The 26583-nt window shown below is 40.4% G+C and overlaps 1 protein-coding gene across 2 annotated transcripts in view; it reads left to right on the top strand.

Annotated features, from left to right (window-relative positions):
- Positions 1-23984, top strand: part of PRDM15 (PR/SET domain 15) — a 33467-nt gene extending 9483 nt beyond the window's left edge. Inside the window, exons 5-23 of one of the 2 annotated variants that reach the window (XM_074147015.1) lie at positions 2776-2874; positions 3670-3894; positions 4581-4716; positions 5822-6000; positions 6659-6753; positions 7695-7782; positions 9254-9421; positions 10704-10798; positions 11903-12034; positions 13004-13138; positions 15161-15324; positions 15778-15857; positions 16469-16588; positions 17317-17448; positions 17956-18039; positions 18236-18411; positions 19556-19636; positions 22563-22775; positions 23301-23984. In XM_074147015.1, coding sequence (XP_074003116.1) covers positions 2776-2874; positions 3670-3894; positions 4581-4716; positions 5822-6000; positions 6659-6753; positions 7695-7782; positions 9254-9421; positions 10704-10798; positions 11903-12034; positions 13004-13138; positions 15161-15324; positions 15778-15857; positions 16469-16588; positions 17317-17448; positions 17956-18039; positions 18236-18411; positions 19556-19636; positions 22563-22775; positions 23301-23777 — 2879 coding nt within the window. In that variant the 3' untranslated portion in view covers positions 23778-23984. Of the gene's footprint in view, positions 1-2775; positions 2875-3669; positions 3895-4580; positions 4717-5818; positions 6001-6658; positions 6754-7694; positions 7783-9253; positions 9422-10703; positions 10799-11902; positions 12035-13003; positions 13139-15160; positions 15325-15777; positions 15858-16468; positions 16589-17316; positions 17449-17955; positions 18040-18235; positions 18412-19555; positions 19637-22562; positions 22776-23300 lie in introns of both variants that reach the window. The other variant, XM_074147014.1, reaches the window with a different exon arrangement.
- Positions 23985-26583: the final 2599 nt, after the last annotated feature.

Here is a 26583-nt window from a genome sequence, read left to right as displayed (position 1 = left end):
AGTGTATGAGATTCGGGCATAAGGATGTCCTGGTTAGGATTTTACATGAGTGTTTTTTGCAGGCCTGCTACAGGGCAAAACTTTTGGACTATGGTTACTGCCCTCAGAACAGAGCAAGGGAATCAAAGGGTCTGGAAAGTAAAGAAAAGGACCTGTTTTTCCTTTTCACAGATATGTGCTTGGTAGTGATGGACTCTGATAAAGAGGGGAATAAAATCTCTTCAAAACCTTCATCTGCTGTCTTCCCCCATAAAAAAACTAGGAAATCCAGCATACCAGCAGCTGATCGAGCAGGTATGCAAAACTGTGGAATTTTTAAGGGAGAGAGAGGACAGATACAGATCTAAAGAGCTGCTAGGTGTACCACTTCTATGCAGATATCACGGTTCTAAAACTTTCAGCAAATATTACTTTAGAGAGGAATTGAAAGTCTGGATTTTTCTTTTTATTTTCATGGGTGTGGTGCTTAAAATATGTATGCAAGTTAAAAAGTGACAGAAGCGCCGATAAACCTGTAGGCAGATGATTTTCATGAAAACTAAACCAGCTTCTGACTTTGGAGGTGGTTAGTGTTGGGGTGGTGGCAATTCCAAAGAAAATCTTCAGACTCTCTATGCAAAGTGTAATAGTTCAGATGATCAAGAAGAAAACATGAGACTGTGAGGGAATGTAAGAACAGCACTGTTTGGAAATAAGAACACTGACCACCCCCAAATCACAATACCAGAAGCCTGTTAGAGTTCAGACTGTTCTAGATTACAGGAACTCAAATTTAGATAAACTTATAAGCAATACAGATACTCTTGGCAAAGAACATACAGCTCAGGAAGCAACTAGTGGTGTCACAGGAACTTGTACCCCAAGGCTGACCCCCCCCTCGCACAGTCTCCAATAAGCAGAAGAATGAAGTTAAGAACCCACTTAACACAAACTATGTATTAAGTAAACTCAGAGTATGTACTATAGAGATCAGGATCAAAAGAAAACCATTCTGGGTCTGTTCTTTGAAAGGGTTACTTTGCTAAATTTTGCTTACTAATACTAGAAGTAGCCAAGAGAAGAGGAGGAGAGTTGTTGCTAATGTGTACAGAGCAATTAATCAGAAGATCCATTCATTTAACTTGGATACTGTCACAGCTAAAATCTGAAGTTGACTGGGGAGTTGTCTTCCAGTTTGGCATCAGTGATTGATTTTTCCAGGGGGAGGGGTGTGTGTGGTGGTGGGCAAACTATGAAGAATTTGAACAGCCCCTCCTACATCCTTCACCTACTGAAGTCCAACTTCAATAGAAACAAAATGGTGCCTATTATACTTTGGAAACCCTAAAATGTTCCCACTGATGTAGTGTTTTGATGTTTCCAAAACAAAATATGCCTATTCTGATTTTGACTGTTTGCCTTAAGTCAACTGACAGATCTGTGCTTCCAAGTAAACTGGGTTGCCCTGCAGCTGTCGTGGAAGCCTGAAGAAGTGGGAGCCTAAACAGGACTTGACTCTTTCTGGCAAACCAGGGCACAACTAGGGTTTCTAGGTTTACTTCTTGAGGCAGCTAAGGAGCAAGGGAAGTGCAGAGTCAGGGACAATTTTCCAAGACAGACTTCGGTTTTGCAGGTAGTGCTTTTTCAGTTTTACTAGCCTGCAACTTCATGAAATAAGTACAGTAGCTTACATGTTGCTTATGAGTCAGACTTTTTTTTTTTTAAAGTTACTCAGAAGTTCGTTACATAGCCCATGAAGAAGGAAATTCTGTTGTTGAATTGTCTAGTCATGTTTTATGTATTTATTGCAGCATGGATGGGATCACACCTCTGTAGTGCAGAACATTGAATGTAATTTGTAGGAGGGAAAAACCTCTACCTCAGAGAATCTTTTACTTTGGTTTAAGAGCCAACAGTGAAAAGGAGGTAGTAAGTTTATCACCCCATTACAGATGAGGCAGAAAGAACTGACTTGCTAATGATCATACAGGTAATCTGTGGCAGAAACCAAGGCACAGTTTGAATCTTCTGTGCTGCCATTCATTTAACCTAATTTCAGTGTCATCCTCCTTGTAGACTGTGGAATATTCAGCTTTGAGTTTACCAAAAAAATCTCTGAACCAGTCCAGATTTATCAGATTTTCTTGACAAATTCAGACGTATCGTCCAAGGACTTAAGGACAATGGACTGTGGACAGAGTAACTGTTTTCCTCATTCTAGTTCCATTTTCCCTCTAATTTCTTCTTTTTTTTCTTTATCTGGCGTGAACTGATATGTTAATTAAACCACGAGTATGGTGGTTTCATAGAAAATTTAATTAATTAAACTACTCAAAATCAGGTTTTCATTGTCCTTACCCTTACTTCTGTTAATCCAAATGTTCTTACTCTGCAATGCTCTTCAGAGAGGCAAGGAGGCTTCTCCTGCTTCTGTCCTCAGCTGACCCGGAAGAGGTCTGGTAACCACGTTTTAAAGGTGCTAAAATTGCTTTATATTGTGCCTTTGATAATCACAGTCCTTTAGAAAGTTATAAAGGGACCCTCAAGACTTTACAAGAGCACTGATGTTCTTTCCTGGCATCTTTATTTTCTGTTCTGACTTCTTATCTGTTCTGATGTTTCAAGTGTTCATGTTTGGAAAATCCTGAAGTGGTCCCAGCTACCCCTGTGGGCCTCTTACTGCTTAAATCATAACTTGTGATACTCAGGGAGTTATTGCAAGATAAATAAAGCTACAGGAATTTACCACCTTCCTGTTTTCAAAGCTTTTCAACATTCCTTCTTGTTGTGATCTAGTGAATGCTCCAGAGGGCAGTGGAGCTGCAGAAGCAGAGCCCAGCCAGTGGACGTGTAAAGTGTGTTCTTCTGCTTTCCAGGAGCCTCAACTGCTGACAGGTAAGAAGTGCTAGAAATTCATGAGAGAGTACTGAGAAGCATCAGGGGGATTCTGCTTTTCCAGAGCAGGACACTGTGAAGCCATACTCTGTCCATGGTGCAGTAAGATAAAGGTTTGAAATTTTGTGTTCCTTTAAGAAAAAGAGTAGCAGGGAAGATAAAACAGTGGTATTTTGGATATGGCAGTGCTCAACCTCTGGGCAAACTACTGTGATGTTGAATCTAGAAGAAATAAAACTGGCATCTAGAAGATTGACGTATGACTGTTAGGAATACCAAGGATGGGGAACTGCTTGAGCGGTGTAGAAGGTCAGTGATGCCAGCTTCTACTTAGTGATACTGTCTGTCCTAGTATTTATGGCACAGATTTAGTAAAAGTAATGAAATACATTTTTTTCTGCATTTCATTTGCAGCTATTTTATGTATTTTTCGAAAGACCTTAGAATATTTAAGAGCTCTGACCATTTGATGAATCATTTTTGAAAGGGGGACTTAGGCTGCTAAATAACTTGGGCATTTGGCAAAATGTACCCATTATCAGGGAGCACAACCTTTTTCCAGTGAAATCTAACAAATCTCTTAAAAATTCAGTCCCTATGAGTAATCATTTCAATGTTTAATAGACTGTATGGTTTTATTTAGTAAGGTGTTGTGACTGCTTTTGAAATTACGTGAAGTGAGTCTCTGCTAAGTAGGGTTGACCTGATAGATAGGCTTCAGCTGGATCTATCCCTTTGAGTATTTCATGATGGTTTCTTTCCTCCTTACTCTCTTGTTCTTTCTTATCCACCCAGAGCACTTGCTGAGTCACCTGGAACAAGCTAAAGGTGTCCCCCAAAGCAGCCAAGATGAGGCTGTTGCAGAGAAAGCAGCAGAGCCTCCCCCCGTGGAGCAGCCAGTGATTTGTGATGCAGCCAGTGCCAGTACAGAGTCAAGGAGGAAGGCCAGGCGGGGAAGAAAGCCCAAAACAGCAAAAGCAGAAATACCTCTAGTTGTTATTGAAGATAAAGATTCTGCAGGTAAAACAAAACTTAAGAAAATGCTAAGCACATATCCTCTCATATGTCTATTGATGCCTCTCAGAAAGGCTTACAAAGTAACACAGAGACAAGACGGATCGCTTAGTTAGATCGCTAATGCAGACGATTTACAGACTTTCTTAATTATCTCTGAGGTCCTTGTCTACGCTGAATGTTGCAGCACCTACACTTAGATTACCTGCATTCTCCTATTACAGTTTTAGTAATAGAGAGGCCCAGAGAAACACAGGATAGTGGTTATGAGAGACGTGCCTAGCTTTCTGCAAGAAGGAACAGGAGAGAAAACATCCTCCCTCTGAAGAGGAGATACTTTCCTCTCTGTACCGTAAGATTTATTCTTGAAAGGGGTTTTTTTCAGGATCTCACCTTATTTTAAGGGAAGTTGTAGTGGGAAATGTCATGATGCATAATCAACTGACCCCTTAGTAGTAAGTTGGAAAGGTAAGAAATTATGCCTACATAGAAGATGTTGGCTACATTGTACTTATCACTCAGTAGCCGCTTTCTCTGTCTTACAAGTGCTACCTACTCATTAGTAAGCCAGTATTTGTCACGGACAAATAATATGTTCAGTGCCACATCTCATTACAAAAGCAAATTCCTGAATTTGAAGTTTTATTTTTAGCTATCTACATTAACATTGTATTTTTATGACATGTTTGCAGAGGAACATGTAGCTGAAGTTGTAACTGAGGTCCCACCAGAAGAGGTAGCCCTGCCTTCAGCTACAGAAGAGAGAATTATGGAATTTGTTTTAGGAAGGATGCCTGGCACCACAAATAGCATCAGTTCAGTGACAAAGTAAGTGCTCTGGGATGCAGAGTTTCCTCTTAGACTTAATTAAGATTATGTAGCATGTAACAGCTCTGCTCAGCCTCTGAGCCCACAGATGCTGTTTTTTATTAGCGTAAAATTGTGTGATAATGCTGCTGCTACAAGAGCACACTTTGAGTTCCACAAAGATGGCTTGTGCACTGGAGGATGGTGCACAGATGGTGAGATATTGGTGGTAGAATTTTGGAGCCTAAACCATGAGACTTTTATTTTCCATCATGGTACTGCTTGTATTCAGTGTAATTCCAAAAGCTTCCTGCAGCTGCAAGGTGAAATATTACTCCAGTTGAATGTTGGTGATAAAACAGGCAAAGAGTTTTTTGCTAAAAAAATTATTCTAACCATTATTATTCACTCTTGCTTGTCATCTTAACGCATGAATGACTTCATGTTGATTTCTGCTTGTGATTCTTCAGATTTAGAGCAGTGGGAGGGGAAAATTTCAGTCTAACAGAACCTCGGGGAGACTCTTAAATATAATTTGATTAATTTAGATTCTTTTACGTCTTTTTGGCTCGTTAAAATTGGCTTTTTGAATTATTTTTGTATAATAAAGCACTTGATTTTTCAAAATTAGCCAGTAAAGCTATATAATGAAGTCCTTAGCAGACACAGAGCCATCAAAAAATGCATTTCAGCAGGTGGTTGTGCTGGGAAATAGAACAGTTAGAACTGCTTCTTGGTGCCCTGCTGCCCTCTTATCATATTCGCCTTTTGCATGTTAACTGCCAATCTTTCTAAGCTGAAATGGTGCTAATGTTTTCGGAGGATAAGCAGAACAGATCCTTTGTGTTCCTCTGAGGGGCCTACAGAGAGAATCTCTGAGGCTGGTGGCTGCTGCTTTTTCCCTTTTTGTGCTGGGTGAAGATAATTTGGAGTGAGCCGTGCTCTGACATCTGCTGCTTCCAGGGGGTGGCCAGGAGGGCGCGTTGGCCATGAGGAAGCTCCAGGCTCCCCTCTTCTGCCAGAAGCTGAGCATAACACTCCTCTAGCTTTTGCCAGCTGGTGGGACTCTTTCTTGCAACCTGTGGGATATCTTTCAGTCCCTGCCTTTCTTTCTCTAATCCAGTAGGTTTGCTCATCACCAAAACACCATGTCCCTCAAAAGAAGTTTAATTCTCTCCAGTAGACATGGTATACGGCGGAAGCTGATAAAACAACTTGGGGAGCACAAGCGAGTCTATCAATGCAGTATCTGCAGTAAGATCTTCCAGAACAGCAGCAACCTCAGCAGGCACATCCGTTCTCATGGTGGGTTTGATTTTGCCTCACTTGCATATTGATTTTGGTGGTTCCAGCTTTGAGTAACAGAAGAGCTAGGCTATTCTTAGATTTTGGGATAATTTTAATAGAACCCGTTTTTCTTTATTTTTTTAAACTCTCTCTAAACAACTCTTTTAGTTTTGCAGACCAAATCATGAAAAGATAATAGTTGAAAGTTGGAGTACTTCAAATTTGAAATTAGGTACATATTTTAAACAGCAGTGGGGATATGGTGTTTTTTCCAAAACTGTTCTTCCCTTTAAATGTATACCATATTTATATATTGTATATTTATGTCACCCCCCCACCTTCCCAGGCACATGGGTAACATTGCTGTGTAAATGTCAGCTCAGTGCTGTTTGGCTTGTGGTCTGCAGCTCCAGGGATCTGTGACCTACTTCTAAGGATTCCATAGAAAAATAATCACTAAAAAAGGGTGGGAGAACCCAAAAAAATTGTTGTCAAAATTGTTGTAAAAGGTTAAATTCCACTATTCGGATCTCCTGAATTAGTAGTTTCTCATCACCAGCCTGTTTGTTTGCAGTTGTTTGTGCTTTGGTTCCCTCTGTCTTACTTGGAGTTGATTATTGTCAGTCGCTGACTACTTAATTTTTTTATTTTATTTTATCTTGATTGATGCCCTCAGGTGACAAACTATTTAAATGCGAGGAATGCGCAAAGCTGTTCAGCCGAAAAGAGAGCTTGAAGCAGCATGTTTCATACAAGCACAGCAGGAACGAAGTGAGTGGAAATGACTAGCGGTCTCTTTCTGAGGTTAGGTGAAAATGTACAGCGAACTTCCAGGTGCTGCCTGCAGAGCTTGGGTCAATTAAATTTAAGCAGATATCCGTGTGAATGAGACAAGACTGATAGGGAGACATAACATCTTCTGTTAGAACAGCTGATGAATTTGGGAAGTGTGGACACGCTTTTGAGCATACAAGTCCTTTTTCGTTTCTGAATTTCCTATAGGAAGTTGTTTTCAGGCATCAGTTACAGCAAGACAAGCTGGAGTTAGCTGAACCCGCGTCATCTAGAGGTGACATCTGACTTCAGTTTATGGTACTAAAGAGGATTGTTGCAGTCTTGTTTGCTTGTCCTATTTTATTTATCCCCACCTATCACGTTATTTAATGTGTGAACTCTCTGGGTAAAAGGCTGTGTCATTAAGTGCTGCGCACACATGCGTAAATGTACAGTGCTTACCATAGCAGCACTATGCCTGTTGGTGAGGGCCTTTCAGTGCTGCTGCCATATCAATATTAAACATGCTTGTAGTGGGGCCTTGTCAGTGAATATTTCCATTGCTGGTCAGCATCAAGGTCCTAAGCTGTGAAATTGTTGGCATGCGTTCTGGAGCTGGAGGATGAGTAAGATGACATCTTGCTTCTCAAAAATTCTGTCTCTGGGTTGGATTGGGGGTTATCAGGAAGACTGTTATATGCACACAGGTGCATGACTACTTTTTTTTTTTTTTCTTTTTTTGTATAGAGCTCAGATGTAGGAACATGGCAGGATGATATAGCATCAGAGTTTTGCATCAATGTGTATTTAAATGTCCTGTTGAAGGAAGAAAAATTGGAAAGGGCAGAAACAGAAAAAGCAGTTGAGATTTAGAATTTCCCTGGCAGAAGTGACTTGGTTTTTTCTCTGCTTAAACACTTACCATTTACAATCCTCAGGTTGACAGTGAGTACAGATACAAGTGCACCACATGCGAAAAGGCCTTTCGGATAGAGAGTGCATTGGAATTCCATAACTGCAGGACAGGTGAGAATGGCTAACCTTCTGCTTCCTGTCACCTCTACTCTGTTTTGTGGGGATGTCCGCAAATCCATCTCAGCATAGTAATAACAAAGGGGGAGTAAGCATTTAGAATATTTTTTCATCATCGCAACAAGCAACCTGCCTCTTTCCTTCCTTCCTTCCTTCATTGCTGTGATAAGAAAAATATAGCCAGCAGAGCCACACATCCACTTACATAATGCTTTTTTTAATATCTCCTGCTCACCTGTCTAATATCCTCACTGGTATTTCATTTGTATATGCACAGATAGCCTGTCGCCATCTCTCTTTTAACTTTATTTTCTGAAACTAAGCTTCACCTCATTTCTCTGAAATAGAGGAACTGGAAAGGGGGCAAATTTTCTGGCTTTACAGTTTTCTTCTGCTTTCTCATGCTTTCTGTCTTTAGACTTTTAGTAGTCTCACTAGGTGGTTGGGGTTTTTTTTTGGTATCACTAGAACCTGTCCTTTTCTCCCATAGCCATCCCTTAGGGTTACTCATATTACTTATGCTGAGTGATCTTATGCTTAGAAAATGACATAGTGATCACTTTTATGGACCCATGATAATTGTCAGTCCAGGATCACCTGGGTAATTGCCCCTTACAACACCATTCAAAGTCATTTTCTGAGGGTACAACTTGTATAAAAACTCAGCTTTACGAAGAATGGAAAGCAATGCCAAATAACCTCAGTATTCTGTTTATTAAAAGACAGCAGCTCATTTTCTTTCTGAGTTGACTGTTACCAAAACAAGGAGCAGTTTTTGCTCTACTCTTTAGTGCATCAAACTATTACTTCTTTGTAATTGCTGTAGCATTGGGAGATTCTATCTACAGGACCATGCTTTCATGTTACAACAAAAGTCTCAACTGTTGAATGCAAAACAATTTCCCCGTTGGCCTATTATCATGTAATGGTCTGGAGTTTTTATACTTTCTTCTGGAATATTCAGTACTGGCTGGTATTAGGAACCAGTACTGGCAGAAGTATCGTGGCACTTAGAGTTGTTCATGTGATGTTGTGTTGCTGTACGTGAAGTGACTTATACCAACATTAAAAATTTGAATCAACTGTAACAAAATCCACTCCAAACATAATTTGAATGTATGCTAGACCACAATGGAAATACCCCATGTGAGGAAGTTATGAGGCAAGAGTCACTGTTCAAGTTAGTGTCATATGTATTTATTGCCTTTAAAGAAATGTCCTCCAGTGATATTTAAACTCCTAGGTAGCAAAAATAAACTCAGTGGGTTGTTTGATGCTTATTCTCTTTTTAATGGGAAGACAAACTTTAAAGTAAAAGAAAAATACATGCTTTTGCATCTCCCTCCTCAATCCATATAATGGTGAATTATATGGTAAAATCAGGTCTAACAAAAGAACTACCTATCACAAATATGCAACACCTGCTTTCGTCTGTAAAGAGCTGCATGGTTTCTCTTGCTTACAGATGACAAGACATTCCAGTGTGAGATGTGTTTCAGATTCTTCTCTACAAACAGTAATCTTTCAAAACACAAGAAAAAACATGGGGATAAGAAGTTTGCATGCGAAATCTGCAATAAGATGTTCTACCGGAAGGATGTCATGCTAGACCATCAAAGACGGCACTTGGAAGGTAAGTATACTGCAGATGAACCTAATTATTACTCTTGAAAGAGCAATAGGCGTGGAAAGATTAAGGAAATGATTACGCATTAGATTCTTCTGGATGGTAGCTGTCATTTTTCAGTCAGTTACCTGATATAGAGTAGCAGGCTAAAACAAAATGTGACATTTATTAAAAATAATAGTAACGGATCCTGGAGGGGAGTTGTCTAATTCTATGAAAAACTTTCTCAGAGCACCTACCTTTTTTTTTTTTTTTTTTTTTCAGCCTTACGTGATTGAATCCAGTGCTACTAACAGTCGTGTGAAAGTTGCTTGGCTTGTTATGCAGTAGTTTAGACTAGATTATTTTAATTGTATTTTTTCCTTTCTTTGAAATCTATTCTTTCTTCTTTTTTAAAAAAAAGTGTGGTAACTTGAAAATTTGAAGGCAGAGAATTAATTTGCAACATATGACTGAAAGTGACTACTGTGTAATACAGTATAAGTGGAATGCTCTGTGATGTTATCTTTTGAAACCTTGAGAATACATGAAGATGATATTTTAAGAGTTTACTGTTCACAATCTCAAACATCTAAGGATGTTATAGGAACTCAAAGAACCTTGGAAAAACTTGGGTGATGGTAGATTGCCAAAATATGTATTAAAATGTCTCTAGCAATCTAGATGGTAAGACAAAAGGTGATTTAAAAAAAGCAGGCAGGTTATCTAATTTCGTACTTTGGGCATAGCTGACTGTCACTGGCTGCTCTTGTGATTCAGACTTTTGTGTTGTGAACCAGAGGACAGCTAGAGGACAAGGAGCTGTGAATGGCAATGGCAAAGCGTCTCATGTTTAGCTGTCACAGAAGAGCAGCAGCCCTCTTCCCTCCTGAAAGTAGCTGAAAAAGAGATCTGAAATCGTCGTTGAGCAGAAAAGATGATGCTGGATGGTTCCCTCTCTCCTTAGAGACCGTGAGGGGGAACTTCTGGGCCAGGATCGAAGTGTCAAGGTCTACTAGATCTGCCTGTTTCCTGCCGTTGACAATAAATGTCTGTTTTCAGACACTTTACATTTTGTGTAATAACTGATAAGCCAAAGTACCTCACTTTGACAGCCTGCTTTTATATTCTTAAGACACCGTTTTAATTTAGAAGTTATCCTTTTGTTAGCAATTAAATTCTTCATTGAGGCTCTTCCCAGTGTTTCACTCTTCTTTACAGTATTCACCTGAAAGGGCATGCAGATTGGAGTGGAAAACCATGGTTTATTTTTTTGTTTTGTTTTTTTGATGGGAACTGTTCTGTTAAGGGGTGAGGCGTGTGAAAAGAGAAGACTTTGAGCACAGCACGGAAAACATGGTTCGCTACAAGAAGGAGCCTTCAGGATGCCCCGTGTGTGGGAAGGTAGGCATCCTTGCCAGCGTGTGCCATGTGAAGCTCTGCATTGTAGCTCCCAGGATGCTGCAGGGGTACGGTGCACCTCAACCCAGCACCTCCAAAGGAGTTACCATGGCATAACAAGTTACCACCCGTGTATTAAACCACAGTAGCAGCCTACCTGAATAGGCGTGCAGCCTGCCAAAAGGTTGAGGTAAATGATGTGCACTCAGGTATGTGCCAAGTCAGGTTACCTCGCTACCTGGACAGGCACGTGGTCAGTTACCAGTAAGCCCTGTTGCCCAGCCAAGACATTACTCTAAACTGCCTTAGCTCCATTATACATTCAAGCCCGCTGTGGCCAGGGATGGTGGGAGCTGTTAGGACAAAGAACAAAACTGAAGTTTAGACTAGACTTTTATTCAGGACATGTAGTGCAGTGTAGAGTGTAAGATGGCCACTGTGTCTGTCAGTGAAATCTGATGGCTTACGTTATTTAGAGTGAATTTTTTCTGCTAGAATGTAAACAGCTGGAGTTGACTGTGTGCATTGGGAATCATTTTCTTTTAGAAATCAAAGTGAATTCATGGTGTAGTTGTGATGCTTTTGCATTTGGGTGCGTAATGCTCATGATCTTAAGTTGTTATCTCAGGTACAAAGTCTGTGAGTTCAACTAGTGATTTTATAAATGTTTAATGATTCATGGTGCAAGATGTACTCAACTCTTAAGTTGGTGTGTAGTCCTTTGTTTTTGATCCTTTGGGTATGTTACATATCAATGAAGGTAGATTTTGTGGATGTGTCGTCTTATATCACATTCATGATTCAAAAGACATGGTCTAAATATTTCTAAATCTACCCTGTGTAATTCTGCTGCAGCGTTTTTGAAAGTCTGCCTCTGATGAGTAGCCAATTTCAGTCGGTTCCTTGGAACTCTGCACCTGTATTATGCTGTGCCAGCAGTTTCTGAGGTAGCCTGCTGGCTGGGTAACAGGAGCTCCTATATGTTTCTGTCAGAATGAATAAAACAGGACAGTAAATATGTTCTGTGCTGTCCATTGGATAACTTGCAAAGAGCTGTAGCCCTGCTGGACATGATACAAAACCTCTTCCTTCTTTCTTTTCTTTTAGGTATTTTCATGTAGGAGCAATATGAACAAACACCTTTTAACACATGGAGACAAGAAATACACTTGTGAAATCTGTGGACGTAAATTTTTCAGGGTGGATGTGTTGAGAGATCATATTCATGTCCATTTTAAGGTATTGTGTTAATAATTTGTTAGAAAAGGCATATTACTTAGCAGACACATCAATATACCAATAAATATATTGAGACTGTTACGGCCACCTGTTCATACTGGGAACACAACAGTGATTATGTACCCTGTGCAGTGATGTTTCCATAGCAGCCTAGCGTGAGTTGTGCTCTGATTTATCCATGGCTCTGTTTCTACATCTGGATTGCTACAGAGCATGGGGACTGTCATACTTGAAGTTATTTCAGCTACCATTGCAGAACACTGTTCTGAACGCTGTGGAAAAACCACCCCTGTGACCTTGGGTGAATCACAGAGGTTGCTCAGTTTACAGCAGGAAGGCTGAACAGGAAGGCTGCAGACAGATGTATTGTTCCAGGTGTAGTTTGGTTGGGCTGAGGGGTTACTGTCATCCCCTCTCTTTGTGGGGAAAAAAAAACCAAACATAAGTACTAATTGTTTTTGCCTCTTCCATGCTGGTGATTGTGTATATGCCAGCGTAATTGCCTGTGTATTGAGTTCCTTACCTGGTTTTATCAGAATGTTCCAAATAACAAAAAAAACCCCTTATTAATAGTGTTTAATCAGACGCAGGTTATTTTAACATAACTGGGTGAACACTGAATTGTAAGGAATTGAATCAAAAGGGAATTGTATCACTCGGTGGTGCTCATAAAGCTGTTTTTATGGATGTAATACTGGACCAGTTGAGTCTCTCTTTATGTTAAAGTTCCTTTTTTACACAAAAAATTGAGTATTATTTGTTTGGATAAACAGTTGTTCTTTGTTCTGTCATGAACAGAGGAACTTTGTTTATCTGAATTGAATGAAGCAGGAGGATATTTTAAATAAATAATGCTACAGCAATTGTCAATGCAAGGCAGTCTGCATGACAATAAACGCTGACTAGGTGTTACCTTTGAAGTAGAAGTTTAATCTATTAAAACAGAATATTCTTTCCCACCCTACACAGGACATAGCGCTAATGGATGATCACCAAAGAGAAGAGTTCATTGGTAAAATTGGAATCTCATCAGAGGAAAACGATGACAACTCTGATGAAAGTGCAGATTCTGAGCCTCACAAGTATAGCTGCAAAAGGTGCCAGGTAGCTTTAAATACTTTCAAATTAACTTGTTTTGGGATGGAGGGAGGGAGTGGAGATGTCTATAAATCATTCAGAATTTTAAATACTATTAAGATTTTACAAAGAGAAGGCCAGTTCACAGGTCTGCTGTCTTCTGCTAGTGCTTGTTACCTCTAATCTTTGAAGTGATGCTATTCCATAAGACTTAAGGTGGTGTTCTGTAACGTGAATGCTAAACACTTAAAATACACATACATACAAAATTATCTGTGTGCAAGGAGGCAAGCAAGCAAAACTGGAGGAAGAAACAATAAAGGAACATTTAAATCTTACACTACCTTTTAATTACATGCAAATTAAAATCATTATAGCATTTCTGAATTATACAGTCCACAAATTGATTAATTTTGATGAGATAGAGGGTCCTGTAGTGGATATTCAGTGTGGAGGATTACGACTGCTCCTTATCTTCAGTGTAACTGCTTATTCTTGGCCTACTCTAGTACTAACAGGGTGGCATTAGAAGTACTCCTGGAACATACTTTACTCAGTTGTCAGCTGAGAAAGGAAGATATTTTTTTTTCTAAACCTCTTAGTGCATGGGTTTTGCCATTTTGTAAAGAAGTAATGGGGAAGAATGGCATCCTTATGCCCGATTTGTATTTTGTGCCCTTACTGGCAAGATCCTGTGCTGGGGCAGGTGGGATGCAAAGGCAATCAGTAAGAACAGCAAAACTGGTCAAACTGACATAGGGACAAGGGAATTTTGGTAGTTAAGCCACTGACTTGGCCTCTGGAAATCAGAGGTTTTTTCACAGTCTACACTAAATGTCGTCAAAGTGCTTAGCTTACCTTAATTTTAAAGACATGGAGATAGTAATACTTCAGTTTTCTGTTCTTATCTGTAAACTGGTTTTGAGTGCAAAATGATTTTAAGCTTATGTCAGCATAAGAAGATGTGGTATTGCAACAGTTAATCCCGTGCTTGCTTTCAATGTGGTAATTTTAACACCTGACATTTAATGGGTACATAGACTATATAAAATTGTGTGCATCCAAATGTGGGCAATTGTGCCCTTTGAATTAGAAGGCTCTTTTTGGAAGCTGGTTGTTTTCAGTGCTTTTGCAGTTGTTTGTGAAATAAACAGTTGTGTAAGGCAACAGCTGTGGAAAATTAGTGTTACCTGTGATGAGATGGGAAGGTTTTTTTTGGCTGAAAATATCTATTCATGCATTCCTAAGGGAGAACAACATGCGAATGAATCTTAGTAAAATATTTCTTTTGAGCTCTTAAGAATCTCTCTCTACATTTTTTCTCATCCCAAAGTACACCTTCACCAAGCTGTGCAGTGCTGTCAGAAATACCCTGACTAGTTCAAAAATTGGAGCAAAACATCATGTCATTATGGCACTTTGCCCTGATATCACAGAATCACAGAATCTTCATGGTTGGGAAGGACCTCTTAGATCACCGAGTCCAACATATGTTGGAGCATATCTGCATGTGCAGGGTTACTTACCCCAGAGAGCTAAATAGCGATGCACCTGTCTATTGTAGTTAGAAGTAGCACTTCCAGGAGCTGAGCTAGAATCACTGCCCTGCAATGTCTAGAAATACCAACTCTTCTGGAGCTAGTGCTGAAGCTTACTATGCAGACTAGAGTTTACAGTGCACCTAGAGCCCAAAAGATACTTTCCATCTGTGGCGTTCTTGCTTTGACAGCTAGTGGAGGTTAGATGTGGTTCTCTTCAAGGGAGAAGTGCACAAATAATTGGAGGCCCTCTAGTTGGGCAGTGTAAGAAGCAAAGGTACCACCTCAAGCTAGTTTTCCAAATGAGTTAACTGATGTCCTGTGGCAATGTGCTTGTCATGGCCAAAGAGGTTCAGGCCTAAATCCAGCTTTCACAGATGTTTCATCTAGTGATATGCAGGATATTTATGTCTGCTAGCTTTTATTCTAGATCCTGGTAATGTGTTGCTAGATTGTTGCTGTTCCCGGGAACCCTTTTTTCCCTTTCATTCACTATTGGTTCATTCCACAGTTGACTTTCGGCAGAGGGAAGGAGTACCTGAAGCACATAATGGATGTGCACAAGGAGAAAGGCTATGGCTGTAGCATCTGTAATCGACGTTTTGCCCTGAAGGCAACTTACCATGCGCACATGGTCATTCATCGGGAGAACCTGCCTGATCCTAACGTACAGAAGTAAGATGACATGCTGGACTGATAAGAGGAGCTTTTTTTTTTTTTTTTTTTGAAGTTACAGTGCCTCTGCAACCTGATGCTTTTAGAGAATTGGGCTGTACTAAAATATCTGAAACTGTATAATGAGTGCTAATATGTTTATTAAAAGCTTGAAATACATATCACAAATGATTCACTTCACACAGGTGATAAGTCAACAGTCTCCCAGTTTGGTCTTTGTAAAGTATAAATCTATGATTTTGGTAAATATTTTCTAAAAACTGTGATTTCAGCAATGCCAGATGGCTCCAAGGTTGCAGTGAATTTAGAGGCTCATTTTAAAAATACATTTATGTTTCAAGGAACTTTTTATAGTAATTAGTATTACCAAATGAAATAGTTACTGGCAGAGATGCCTGAAAACCATCTCTGCCTCAAGAAAAGAATGATAGTTTTTGGTCTCTTTGGTTTCAGATACATCCATCCATGTGAAATCTGTGGAAGAATTTTTAACAGTATAGGAAATCTGGAAAGACATAAGCTTATACATACAGGTAAAAATGTTGTGTTTCTTTATATCTATATTATCAATATTAAAAAGTTTCTGTTGCCAGTGCCTGCCTTATTTTTTTCAGGAGGAAATACTTTAGGGGTTTTTACTTTAAGTTACAGTAAGATAAGTGTTATCGGATAAGTGCTTTCAGGGTAGATGAGTTTTCTAAAGCATGTAGTATTAATGAAGATATTTGGTCCAGACACAAAATCCAGATTCCTAGTTAATATGGTGCAGGATTCACCTGCTAAAAATCCTAATTCTGTATTCTGTTCTTCCCCAAATTCTTATCCGTGCCACCTTCTCACCATTACACAGGCTGAAAGCTGCTATTGCAAAATCATTTTTAACAGCTCATTATTATTTCATGCTATTCAGTATTTTCCTACCTCAGGCTTTATCTTTTTTTTCAGTTCTCATACAAAAAGCCAGCTTTTCTGTCTGTCCAAAGTCTTCTAATTTAGTTTGGGCTACAATATGCATGAAAGGTGTGGATGACAACACAGGTGGACTGTTGCCCTCTAATTCACCAGTTTAGTCAGTTTTTAGGAGATGCACATTTTTCATTAACATTTTTTTTTGTTTATGTTGTCTTTTAAATTTATTTTTAAGGTGTAAAAAGTCATGCTTGTGAGCAATGTGGCAAATCATTTGCTAGAAAAGACATGTTAAAAGAACATATGCGAGTCCATGATAATATCCGAGAATACTTGTGTGCAGAATGTGGCAAAGGTATGTCTAATGCCTTGTTTTCCATTAATTGTGATACTAAATAGCAGGTGAATATCTGAATTAAAAGTACTTCCATTCTTAGAATATTGGAAAGGTCCTTGGAGTGCTGTAAATCCTGCATTTTTGAGAGGTAGAAACTGTAATAATCAGGAGCCTTATGGTTACATAAACTACTCCTAATTTTACACCATCTAGTTTCATGGCCTGTAAGACAAAACTGATTTTAATTAAATTTGCTTTTGTCAGATTGAGGAGTGCTTGCCTGACTGAGTTACAATGCATTTGCAGCACAAAAGTGAACACAAGTTAATTTTTTCATTCTAGGCTGTTTTCAGACTTAAGAAATAGAGTAATTTCTCTCTCTAAGAGCCTTAAAGAGTCGAAGTTGCTTTGAGTTTGTGAATTGTTTGCATTGTAACTTGAAAAAACCTAAACTGGTATTTTAGTGGAAGGCAGGAAGTCTGACACCTCTAATGACGTTTTGTCTGTGCTTGTCCCTGCTGTTTTGCTGCTTCTCGGTGGTTACTCAGATGTTTTCCAGAGCTTTTGCCTGGAATTAAAATAATAATGATAATGTGCACTGCTACCTAAACAATTAAAAATATGCAATCGTGGACATGCAGCAGATGTAATCTTAGAGCTCTTGGCTAACAACATGATCTTCCTGAGTTCTCCTCTGAAGGTGGGAGCAATGGACTAATTGTCATGCTGTACTTTTTGTCTCACAGGAATGAAGACAAAACATGCACTTCGTCACCACATGAAACTTCACAAAGGGATTAAAGAATATGAATGCAAGGAGTGTCACCGAAAATTTGCACAGAAAGTTAACATGCTGAAGCATTACAAAAGACACACGGGTGAGGTCTCTAAAAGATGTACAAAAGTTGCACTGAATCAGTTAAATGCTTCCTGAGTGAACTCTTGTCTAGAACAGTCAGAGAGTATGAAGAACACTAATTAAAAAATATGCATATTCTCCTTTTTGAAAAGTGAAGTTTTGTCCACTTGTCAGCCAACACCACCTGTTATACAGTTAAGATACGTAGTTTGGTTGGTTTCACATTTTGCTTTTTTAAGAGAGATGGGTTTGATCTAGGGTAGGTCTAGAGTGTTGGGTTTGTTTTAAGTTAGTCTTCAGGCTCTCATTTCCCAAAACAAGATTTTACCTCCCAAACCAATTCCTCTTGGATTTGTTTTTTGCCAGATACAGTGGCATGGCTTAGCTAAAAATAGCTAGTGAAGCTGGGCTTCTTCTACTTGTTTGGCTGTGATTTATTTTTTTTTTTTTAGTAATATGAAACTTAGAATTGTCCCAGATACCTTAGAATATTTTCACTCTGATGCTAAATGTGCTTTTCATGCAGGAATCAAAGATTTCATGTGTGAACTCTGTGGCAAGACATTTAGTGAGAGAAATACAATGGAGACTCATAAGTTGATTCATACAGGTAAATCCTCTAAAGAACAGTATCCCAAGACAATAGCTTAATTTTGTTCCTGGGCTTGCTTTAGACTTCCAGTCTTGGCACTAATGTTGCACATCAAGTTACCACCATAAAATTGTTCCTTTTGTTAAGGTGCTGACAATATGACACTGCTCTTTGGGTGCTCTTGCTAACAGCTTTTCCTTCCATGTGCCACCAGTAGGAAAACAGTGGACTTGCTCAGTCTGTGATAAGAAATATGTCACTGATTACATGCTACAGAAGCACATCCAGCTCACTCATGATAAGGTAGAAGCCCAGAGCTGTCAGCTGTGTGGGACAAAGGTTTCTACCAGAGCATCCATGAGTCGACATATGAGACGTAAACATCCAGAGGTGAGTTAGCTTGGCTGGTAGATTGTGGGGTGGTTTGTTTGTTGGTGTTTTTTAAGAAAGTTTATAGCTTTCAGTGACTTGGAAGGAATTACTTTTTTTTTTCTCTTTTTCTGTTCTTTTGGGGCCAATTTTAGGTAGTGTCTGTTAAGCATGCACTCAACTGAATTAGTGTTTTCGTTATGTCTCAGTAGTAAACATACCTGGTTGTCAGTCTCCCTAAAAATGAAGTTGTTCTGATTATTTTAAATCCCTTTTGTGCCTCAGGTTAAATGTATATTTTTTCATGTTTTGTCTTCATCCATTAGGGAGTATAATTGATTCTTTTTCCTCATTGTGTTCTCTGTATTCTGAAGCAGTCTGAAAGAAGTGGTGAATAGAGAGGTGATGGCAGCATCTGTGATGATACAAAATTATTCTTAGTATTAAAGATGAATGCTGACTGCAGAGTATCTAGATTAGAGAGATTTTTTTGCCTGACCCCAGTGGGGCTTTTTCTGTGTTCTGAATTTCTGAATAGCTATTGTGTTTCTCCTCAGCATTTCTTGTGTAGGTTGACTAAAGCTTGTCCATTCCCTTTGAGGCTTGGTTGGGTTTTTTTTGCTATCAATATTTCATTAGTATTGCTTTGCCTTGATCTTTATTTTTTATCATAATGAATGGGAAGGAAGTCAACAAAAAGCTTTGTTTATTGATTTTTGGATTAAAGATGCAGCTACATATCTGCAATCCAGAGGGCAATTTGTCTCTGTTCTTTGATCAGCTGAGATGTATAGATTTATCTGAAAATTATGGAGTAGCTTATAAATAGAAATGCTAGAATAATAAATTTTTTTCAAACACGTTGTTTGTTTTGTATAAAATTCATCACTTCCCAGTGGCCTGTGTTCTGTCTAGAATATGAAAATAAACACACTCTTCTATTGTTGGCTTTAAACTTTGCTGGTTTTCAGCAAGAAAGAAAAGATGATATGCCATAAGGTTATTTTTGAAAAGCCATGGTTAAATCCCTTGTATTAAATGATACATGTAAAACGTTAGATTACCTCATTTTTGCTTTGTGACAGGATTTATTAGGTCAATGCTGTATTGTTTGACTGTGGTATGCACGGCTGCAGTTCACTGGCTGATACCTCTTCGTCCACAGATTCTTTCGGTGAGGATTGATGATTTAGAGCAGCTGCCAGAGACTACAACCATTGATGCCTCCTCAATTGGGATTGTTCAGGTAAATTGGCCATTGCAGAGTTCTGGTGGCAACTAGGTTCCAGGCATACTTGAGGGTGAGGTGGAGACAGCACTTTTTTGGTACATAAGATAGCTGGGCATAGGCCAAGGAATGTGCTTTTTTAGAGAGTCAGCCCCAGCTTAACATATATAAGCAGATGGAAGCTGTTGATCTGTGTTGTTTTATAACATGGGTCAGGAGCTTATGGGTCAGGATTAAAGGGAGGGCAGGGACAGGTGATGTTACAGTGGGGGTCTGCTACAGGCCACCCAACCAGGAAGACCAAGTGGATGAGGCCCTCTATAGACAGACAGGAGCAGCCTCACATTCACAAGCCCTGGTCTTCATGGGGGACTTCAACCACCCAGATATCTGTTGGAGGGCCAACACAGCAGGGTAGAAGCAATCCAGAAGGCTCCTGGAATACATCGATGATAGCTTTCTTCTCCAAGTGATAGAGGTACCATGCTGGACCTTGTTCTCACCAACAAGGAGGGGCTGGTGGGGAATGTGAAGCTCCAGGGCAGCCATGGCTGCAGTGACCATGAGATGGTGAAGTTCAAGATCCTTAGGGCAGCGAGGAGGGCGTGCACTAAGCTCCCTATCCTGGACTTCAGGAGAGCAGACTTTGCCAACCAGATCCCTGAAGAGGCCAGAGTCCTGTGGAATAATACTTCCTGGAGGGAAGAGGGGCCCAAGAAAGCTGGTTAATATTCAAGGATCACCTCCTCCAAGCTCAGGAGCAGTGCATCTCAACAGAGAGGAAGTTGTGTAAAAATACCAGGAGGCCTGCATGGATGAACAAGGAGCTCCTGAAAACTCAAATACAAAAAGGAAGCCTGTAGAGGGTGAAAGCAAGGACAGGTAGCCTGGGAGGAATACAGAGAAATTGTCCAAGCAGCCAGGGATCTGGTTAGGAAAGCTAACCCTGATAGAATTCCAACGCTGATAGAATTAAATCTAGCCAGGGACATCAACGGCAACAAGAAAAGCTTCTATAGATATCTTGGTGATAAAACGAAGACTAGGGAAAATGTGAGCCCTCTCCAGAAGGAAACACAAGACCTGGTCACCTGGGATATGGAGAAGGCTGAGGTGCTCAACAACTTTTTTGCCTCCGTCGTCATTGGCAAGGGCTCTACCCAAACTGCCCACATCACAGAAAGCAAAGGCAGGAACTGGGAGAATGAGGAACCGCCCACTGTAGGAGATCAGGTTTGAGACCATCTGAGGAACCCGAAGGTGCACAAGTCCACGGGACCTGATGAGATTCATCTGCAGGTCCTGAGGGACCTGGCGGATGAAGTTGCTAAGCCACTGGACATCATATTTGAGAAGTCGTGGCAGTCCAGTGAAGTTCCTGCTGATTGCAAAAGGGGAAACTTAACCCCTAGAAATACAGGCTGGTCAGTCTCACCCCTGTGCCCAGCAAGATAATGGAGCAAATCCTCCTGGGAACTGTGCTAAGGTGCATGGAAAATAAGGAGATGATCAGTGACAGCCATCATGGCTTCCCTAAAGGCAAATTGTGTCTGACAAATTTGGTGGCCTTCTGTGACAGGATTACAGCCTTGATGGATAAAGGAAGAGCAACTGACATAATCTACCTGGACTTGTGCAAAGCATTTGACATTGGCCTGCACGACATCTTTGTCTCTAAATTGGAGAGATGTGGATTTAACGGATGGACTACTCAGTGCATAAGGAATTGGCTGGGTGGTCACACTCAAAGAGTTGTGGTCAACAGCTCAATGTCCAAGTGGTGACCAGTGACGAGTGGAGTTCTTCAGGGGTCGGTACTGAGACCGGTGCTGTTTTAATATCTTTCTTGGTGACATGGACAGTGGGATTGAGTGCACCCTAAGGAAGTTTGCTGATGACACCAAGCTGTGTGGTACACAGTGGTTGACACTGGAGGGAAAGGTTGCCATCCGGAGGGACCTTGACAAGCTTGAGAGGTGGGCCCATGCAAGCATCATGAAGTTCAACAAGGCCAAGTGTAAGGTCCTGCACCTGGGTCAGGGCAATCCCAAGCAGAAATACAGGCTGGGCAGAGAATGGCTGAAGAGCAGCGCTGAGAAGGACTTGGGGGTGTTGGTGAATGAGAAGCTCAACATAATCTGGCAATGTGCACTGGCAGCCCAGAAAACCAACTGTATCCTGGGCTGCATCAAAAGCAGTGTGGCCAGCAGATTGCGGGACATGATTCTATCCCTTTACTCCACTCTCCTGAGACCCCACCTGGAGTACTGTGTCCAGCTCTGGAGCCCCCGACATAAGAAGGACATGGACCTGTTGGAGTGGGTCCAGAGGAGGGCCATGAAGATAATCAGAGGGATGGAGCACCTCCCCTATGAAGACAGGCTGAGAGAGTTGGGGCTGTTCAGTCTGGAGAAAAGAAGGCTCTGGGGAGACCTTACAGTGGCCTTCCAATACCTAAAGGGTGACTACAGGAGAGATGGGGAGGGACTCATTATCAGGGAGTTGAGTGATAGGACAAGGGGGAAGAGAGTAGATTTAGATTAGATATTAGGAAGAAATTATTTCCTGTGAGGGTGGTGAGGCACTGGAACAGGTTGCCCAGAGAAATTGTGGGTGCCCCATTCCTGGAGGTGTTCAGGGCCAGGCTGGATGGGGCTTTGAGCAACCTGGTCAAGTGGGAGGTGTCCCTGGCTATGGCAGGGAGGGTTGGAACTTGATGGATCTTTAAGGTGCCTTTCAACCTAAACCATTCTATTATTTTGTGGGTGCTGGTAAAACAGAGGTAGATACAGGGTGACGTCTCATTCCCTTAAATCAGGTTTTTGATAAAGTTTGTTTCTTCACTTGAGAATTGACAGTAAACCAACTTCACGTGACAGGCTTTTACTTGGAACTTCACTAAGCAAAATGACTTGATGTTTTGTTTGGAAATGTGTTGCTCCAGCCGGAATTAGCCTTGGAACAGGGAGAATTACCAGAAGGGAAACAGCATATGAAAGCTCTTAAACGTGGCCAGAAACGAAAACAAAAGTCAGGTGAGGAGGAGGAAGCACAAGTGCCTGAGGACCCTGCCTTCAGTGAATACACAGAAAAGGAAGGTGAATTCACAGGGAATGTTGGAGATGAGACTAATTCAGCTGTACAGAGCATCCAGCAGGTGAGCTCCAGCAGCAGGGTGATGGGTAGCAGGCATTGCTTAGAAGGATAACAATTATTTTTTTTCCTAATAGCAAATACAAAAGAGCAATCAGACCATTTAAGGCTAATTTGATAAATTGTGGTAACACAAAGATGAGTAGAGACTTTAAAAAAAACAAAGGGTTGGACGAGTAAGCTTCTCATGGGTGATTGATTGTTTTTTTTCATTTCCTCTGTTCTTACCATCTCCTTGTTTGCCAGATACTACTAACTGGCTGAAGCTGTGACTAAAAGTGTGAAAGTTAATCTGGCTACTTGTTTGCATATGCCTCCCTCCCATTACCTTCTTATTTCTATATGTGGAAGTTGTTATATTCCAAGCTTTCTGTGCTCGCCTCTGTGTGTATGACTTCTCTGTGTGTATGACTTGCTGGCAGTAAATACATGTAAGCCCATCAGCACTCAGGTGACATGTCTTGATGTTTGGTGTTTCATAGTCAGCTTCAAGATACAAGGCTGAGGTTACCTTTCTGTTTTTCCTCAGGTGGTGGTGACCCTTGGTGACCCAAATGTCACAGCTCCCTCCAGTTCTGTCGGGCTGACAAATATCACTGTTACCCCCATTACGACAGCGGCTGGAACCCAATTCACACACCTCCAGCCAGTGGCTGTGGGCCATCTGACTGCACCTGAACGTCAGTTACAGCTGGACAACTCAATTCTCACGGTGACGTTTGACACCGTCAGTGGTTCCGCCATGCTGCACAACCGCCAAAGTGACATTCAGATCCAGCCACAGCCAGAGGCAGCCAATCCCCAGTCCGTGGCCCATTTTATAAACCTGACCACCTTGGTGAACTCCATTGCTCCTCTAGGGAACCAGATAACAGAACAGCATCCTCTGACGTGGAGGTCAGTGCCTCAGACTGATGTCTTGCAGCCCCAGGCACAGCCAACGCAACAGCAGTCAGGACAGCAACAGGTTCAAACAGAGCAACAACAACAGATGTATAGCTACTAATTTATACCTTGAAAAGTTTTGAAATGGACAGTACTTAGAGACAAAAACACACAGATGTTTGGAAAATTTATAATAGGATTGTTTGCTGGATACCAAACAGAGATAGGAAAATGCTTATACAATGAAATGTAAACTAAATTTGGCATAGGACCCTGCAACACCCTAATCTTGAGATTCTTACCCTGTCTCTAGACCTTGCACTGTCTTAAAAAAAAAAAAGAAAAAGGAAAAAAATCTCACCATAAATTTAGCACCCCCTTGCACTGTGTATTTTGTGCAGTAAGATTGAGATTTGACAGGAGCATCATAATTTATCTTAACCAAAGCAGGGAACTCCTAAATATTATGGCTTACATAATATTTACTTACAAAACCCTTTCAGCCATACCATGTCACTTCTTTCCAGTCTGGAAATTACATATGAAGACCTTGTTCACAGTGAGGTGGAATGCAGTTGTGGTCAGCTGGTAAAGACTGAAACGTAAAGACACAAATGGGCAAAACAATAATTGTCTTGGTTTTTATCTTCTTTAGGTCTTGTATCTAACAACATTGGTAAAGTAGGTGGAGGTTGGGGCTTTGGGGTGGGGATGTGTGTGGTGTGGTTAGAAAATATACCAATTTCACAAAGCATTTCCATTTTAGTCATGGGAAAAGCCCTGTACCCATAATACAGTGTTAGTGCTACTTGAATCAGATAGCTGGTCTAATGCTAAAGCAACTTTTATGGTCCTCTAGTCAAGTTTGAACCAAACCAGTTACGAACTGAAAAAAAGAATGTGATCCAGTCTTATGTAATTTTTCAAAACTGCTCTTTCAATCTTGCTTTTAGCTAACAGGTCTGAAGAGCAATCAGTCCCCTTTGATCAAGTCCAAGATGTGAATTTTTTTCATTTAGTCTTCTTTCATCGTGTAATAAACATTTGAGAAAGCATTCTTTTTATATATATATGCATATATATATATATAGCCTTTGTACTTTACTGTGTGTTCCTGGTGAGTATTCGTGTGAAAAACACTGTTATCAATATAATTCATTAATTTTTTTCATCCCCATATTGCCCTTTCTCACAGAAATAACTTAACGGGTTCTATTCCTTCTGTTTCCAAAATGCATAGCCACACACAAGATTGTGTGAAATGCAAAAAAAAAGAATGTCTGAAGCATATTCTGCCACATGGAGGCAGCGTGCCCTAGTGTATAATGGGCAAGGTTTGCATGACTCTTGGGGATATAAATAGTGGGTTGGGTCAAATACGTCATTGCTGATACTACACTTTCATTCCATTCTCCATACATTGATGTGCGGTTTTACTCTAGCATGTCAAGAAGATAGTATCTTTCCCACAGAGAAAAAGCAGCTGATATCAAAAAGGAATAAACAAAAAAAAAAAAAAAAACAAAAAAAAAAAGTTGCGGCCTGGAATTCTGAAAGGCAAATCTGTCCTTCCAGCTGTGGCTGAAGAACAAGGTCCTTTGGGGCAGCAGACTGAGCAACAGAACTGTGCTAAAGATTTTTGCTGAGAATAAAGCAGCTGCTGTGTTTGACAGTGAAGATAGATTAATGGTTGTAAAAATCCTGTCTGTGCCTATCATATTTATGAAATTGTTCTATGTATTAGCAAAAATATGAGTAGGAATGACTTCAGCTTTGAAAGTCTGTATTAAGGACTACTTGACCCCTAAAGGATGCCTTATAATCTCTACAACACATTCTTCCAAAGTATAAATGTCTGGATATTAAAGTTAACCTCCAATGGTTTTTTTGGTGCTGTAGCAGTGTCCAGAGGCTCACTATGCGAGGCTCTGTGTAAATCTTAGTTGTAACAGGATATGTGTAGGAAAGAGGTTTCTGGTGACAGATTTTGTGTGTCAGAGGAGCGGAAGTACTATTCTCCAAATGTCAACAAGCCTATAAAATGTCTGCATGGGAGGGACCTATATTTGATGGGACAAGGATGCATATCAGAAAGAGAAAATATCTTTTACCAGTGTGGGAAAGAGAATTTATCGTTCCCTAGCCCTTTCTGTCTTCCTCAGATCCTTTTCACACAGTATCATGAGATCCCATAATTTTCTTAGCTTCCCAGTATCCTGAGAAGTGCAGTTTTGTGCCCCTCTATCACCTGGATTATTTCACCACTGCCAGTTAAGTTTCTCCTCAGCTGTCCTGTCCAAAAATGCTTCCCCTTCACACCAAACCCACTGGTCAAGAGGAAGCTAGGTTTTATTTATGAAATACGTTGCTTCTATGTACTTGAAAGATGGGGGGTTTTTTCCCCTCATGTTTGGTGCCTAATTGGTAAAGGCAATGATTGATTCTAGCAGATTTAAAAAGGAACGGTCACACGATAAATGCTTGCATGTTGGTGGTCACATAGAAAATAAATGTCTGTCTTCAGTCTCTCGGTATCCCCAATATCATAGAATCATAGAACAGCCCAGGTCGGAAGGGACCTCAAAAAGATCATCTAGTCCAGCCTTTTTTGGGAAAGGGAGCCTACACGAGATTATCTAGCACTCTGTCCTGTTGCATCTTTAAAACCTTCCGTGACAAGGACTCTACCATTACCCTGTTCCAGCGGATGATTGTTCTTACTGTAAAAATTATCTTAAGTAATATTCTGCTTCAGGAGGGAAAAATGTAACCACTAGAAGGGCTTTGACTAGGCCAGGCAATAGAAAGTTCTCTAAAAAGCTAATCTTCCCAGAGCACTCCTTTTAAAAATGATCTTGACTTTCCCTGCGACCATTGCTAATGGTACCTCATCATCTCTTAGCATGATTTTGTTATTACTACTGTAA

The sequence above is a fragment of the Numenius arquata genome, chromosome 1 (genome assembly GCF_964106895.1).
Source record: "Numenius arquata chromosome 1, bNumArq3.hap1.1, whole genome shotgun sequence".
Lineage (NCBI taxonomy): Eukaryota > Metazoa > Chordata > Aves > Charadriiformes > Scolopacidae > Numenius > Numenius arquata.
The sequence above is the reverse complement of the archived record's forward strand: the minus strand, read 5'-3'. Positions and strand labels throughout refer to the sequence as shown.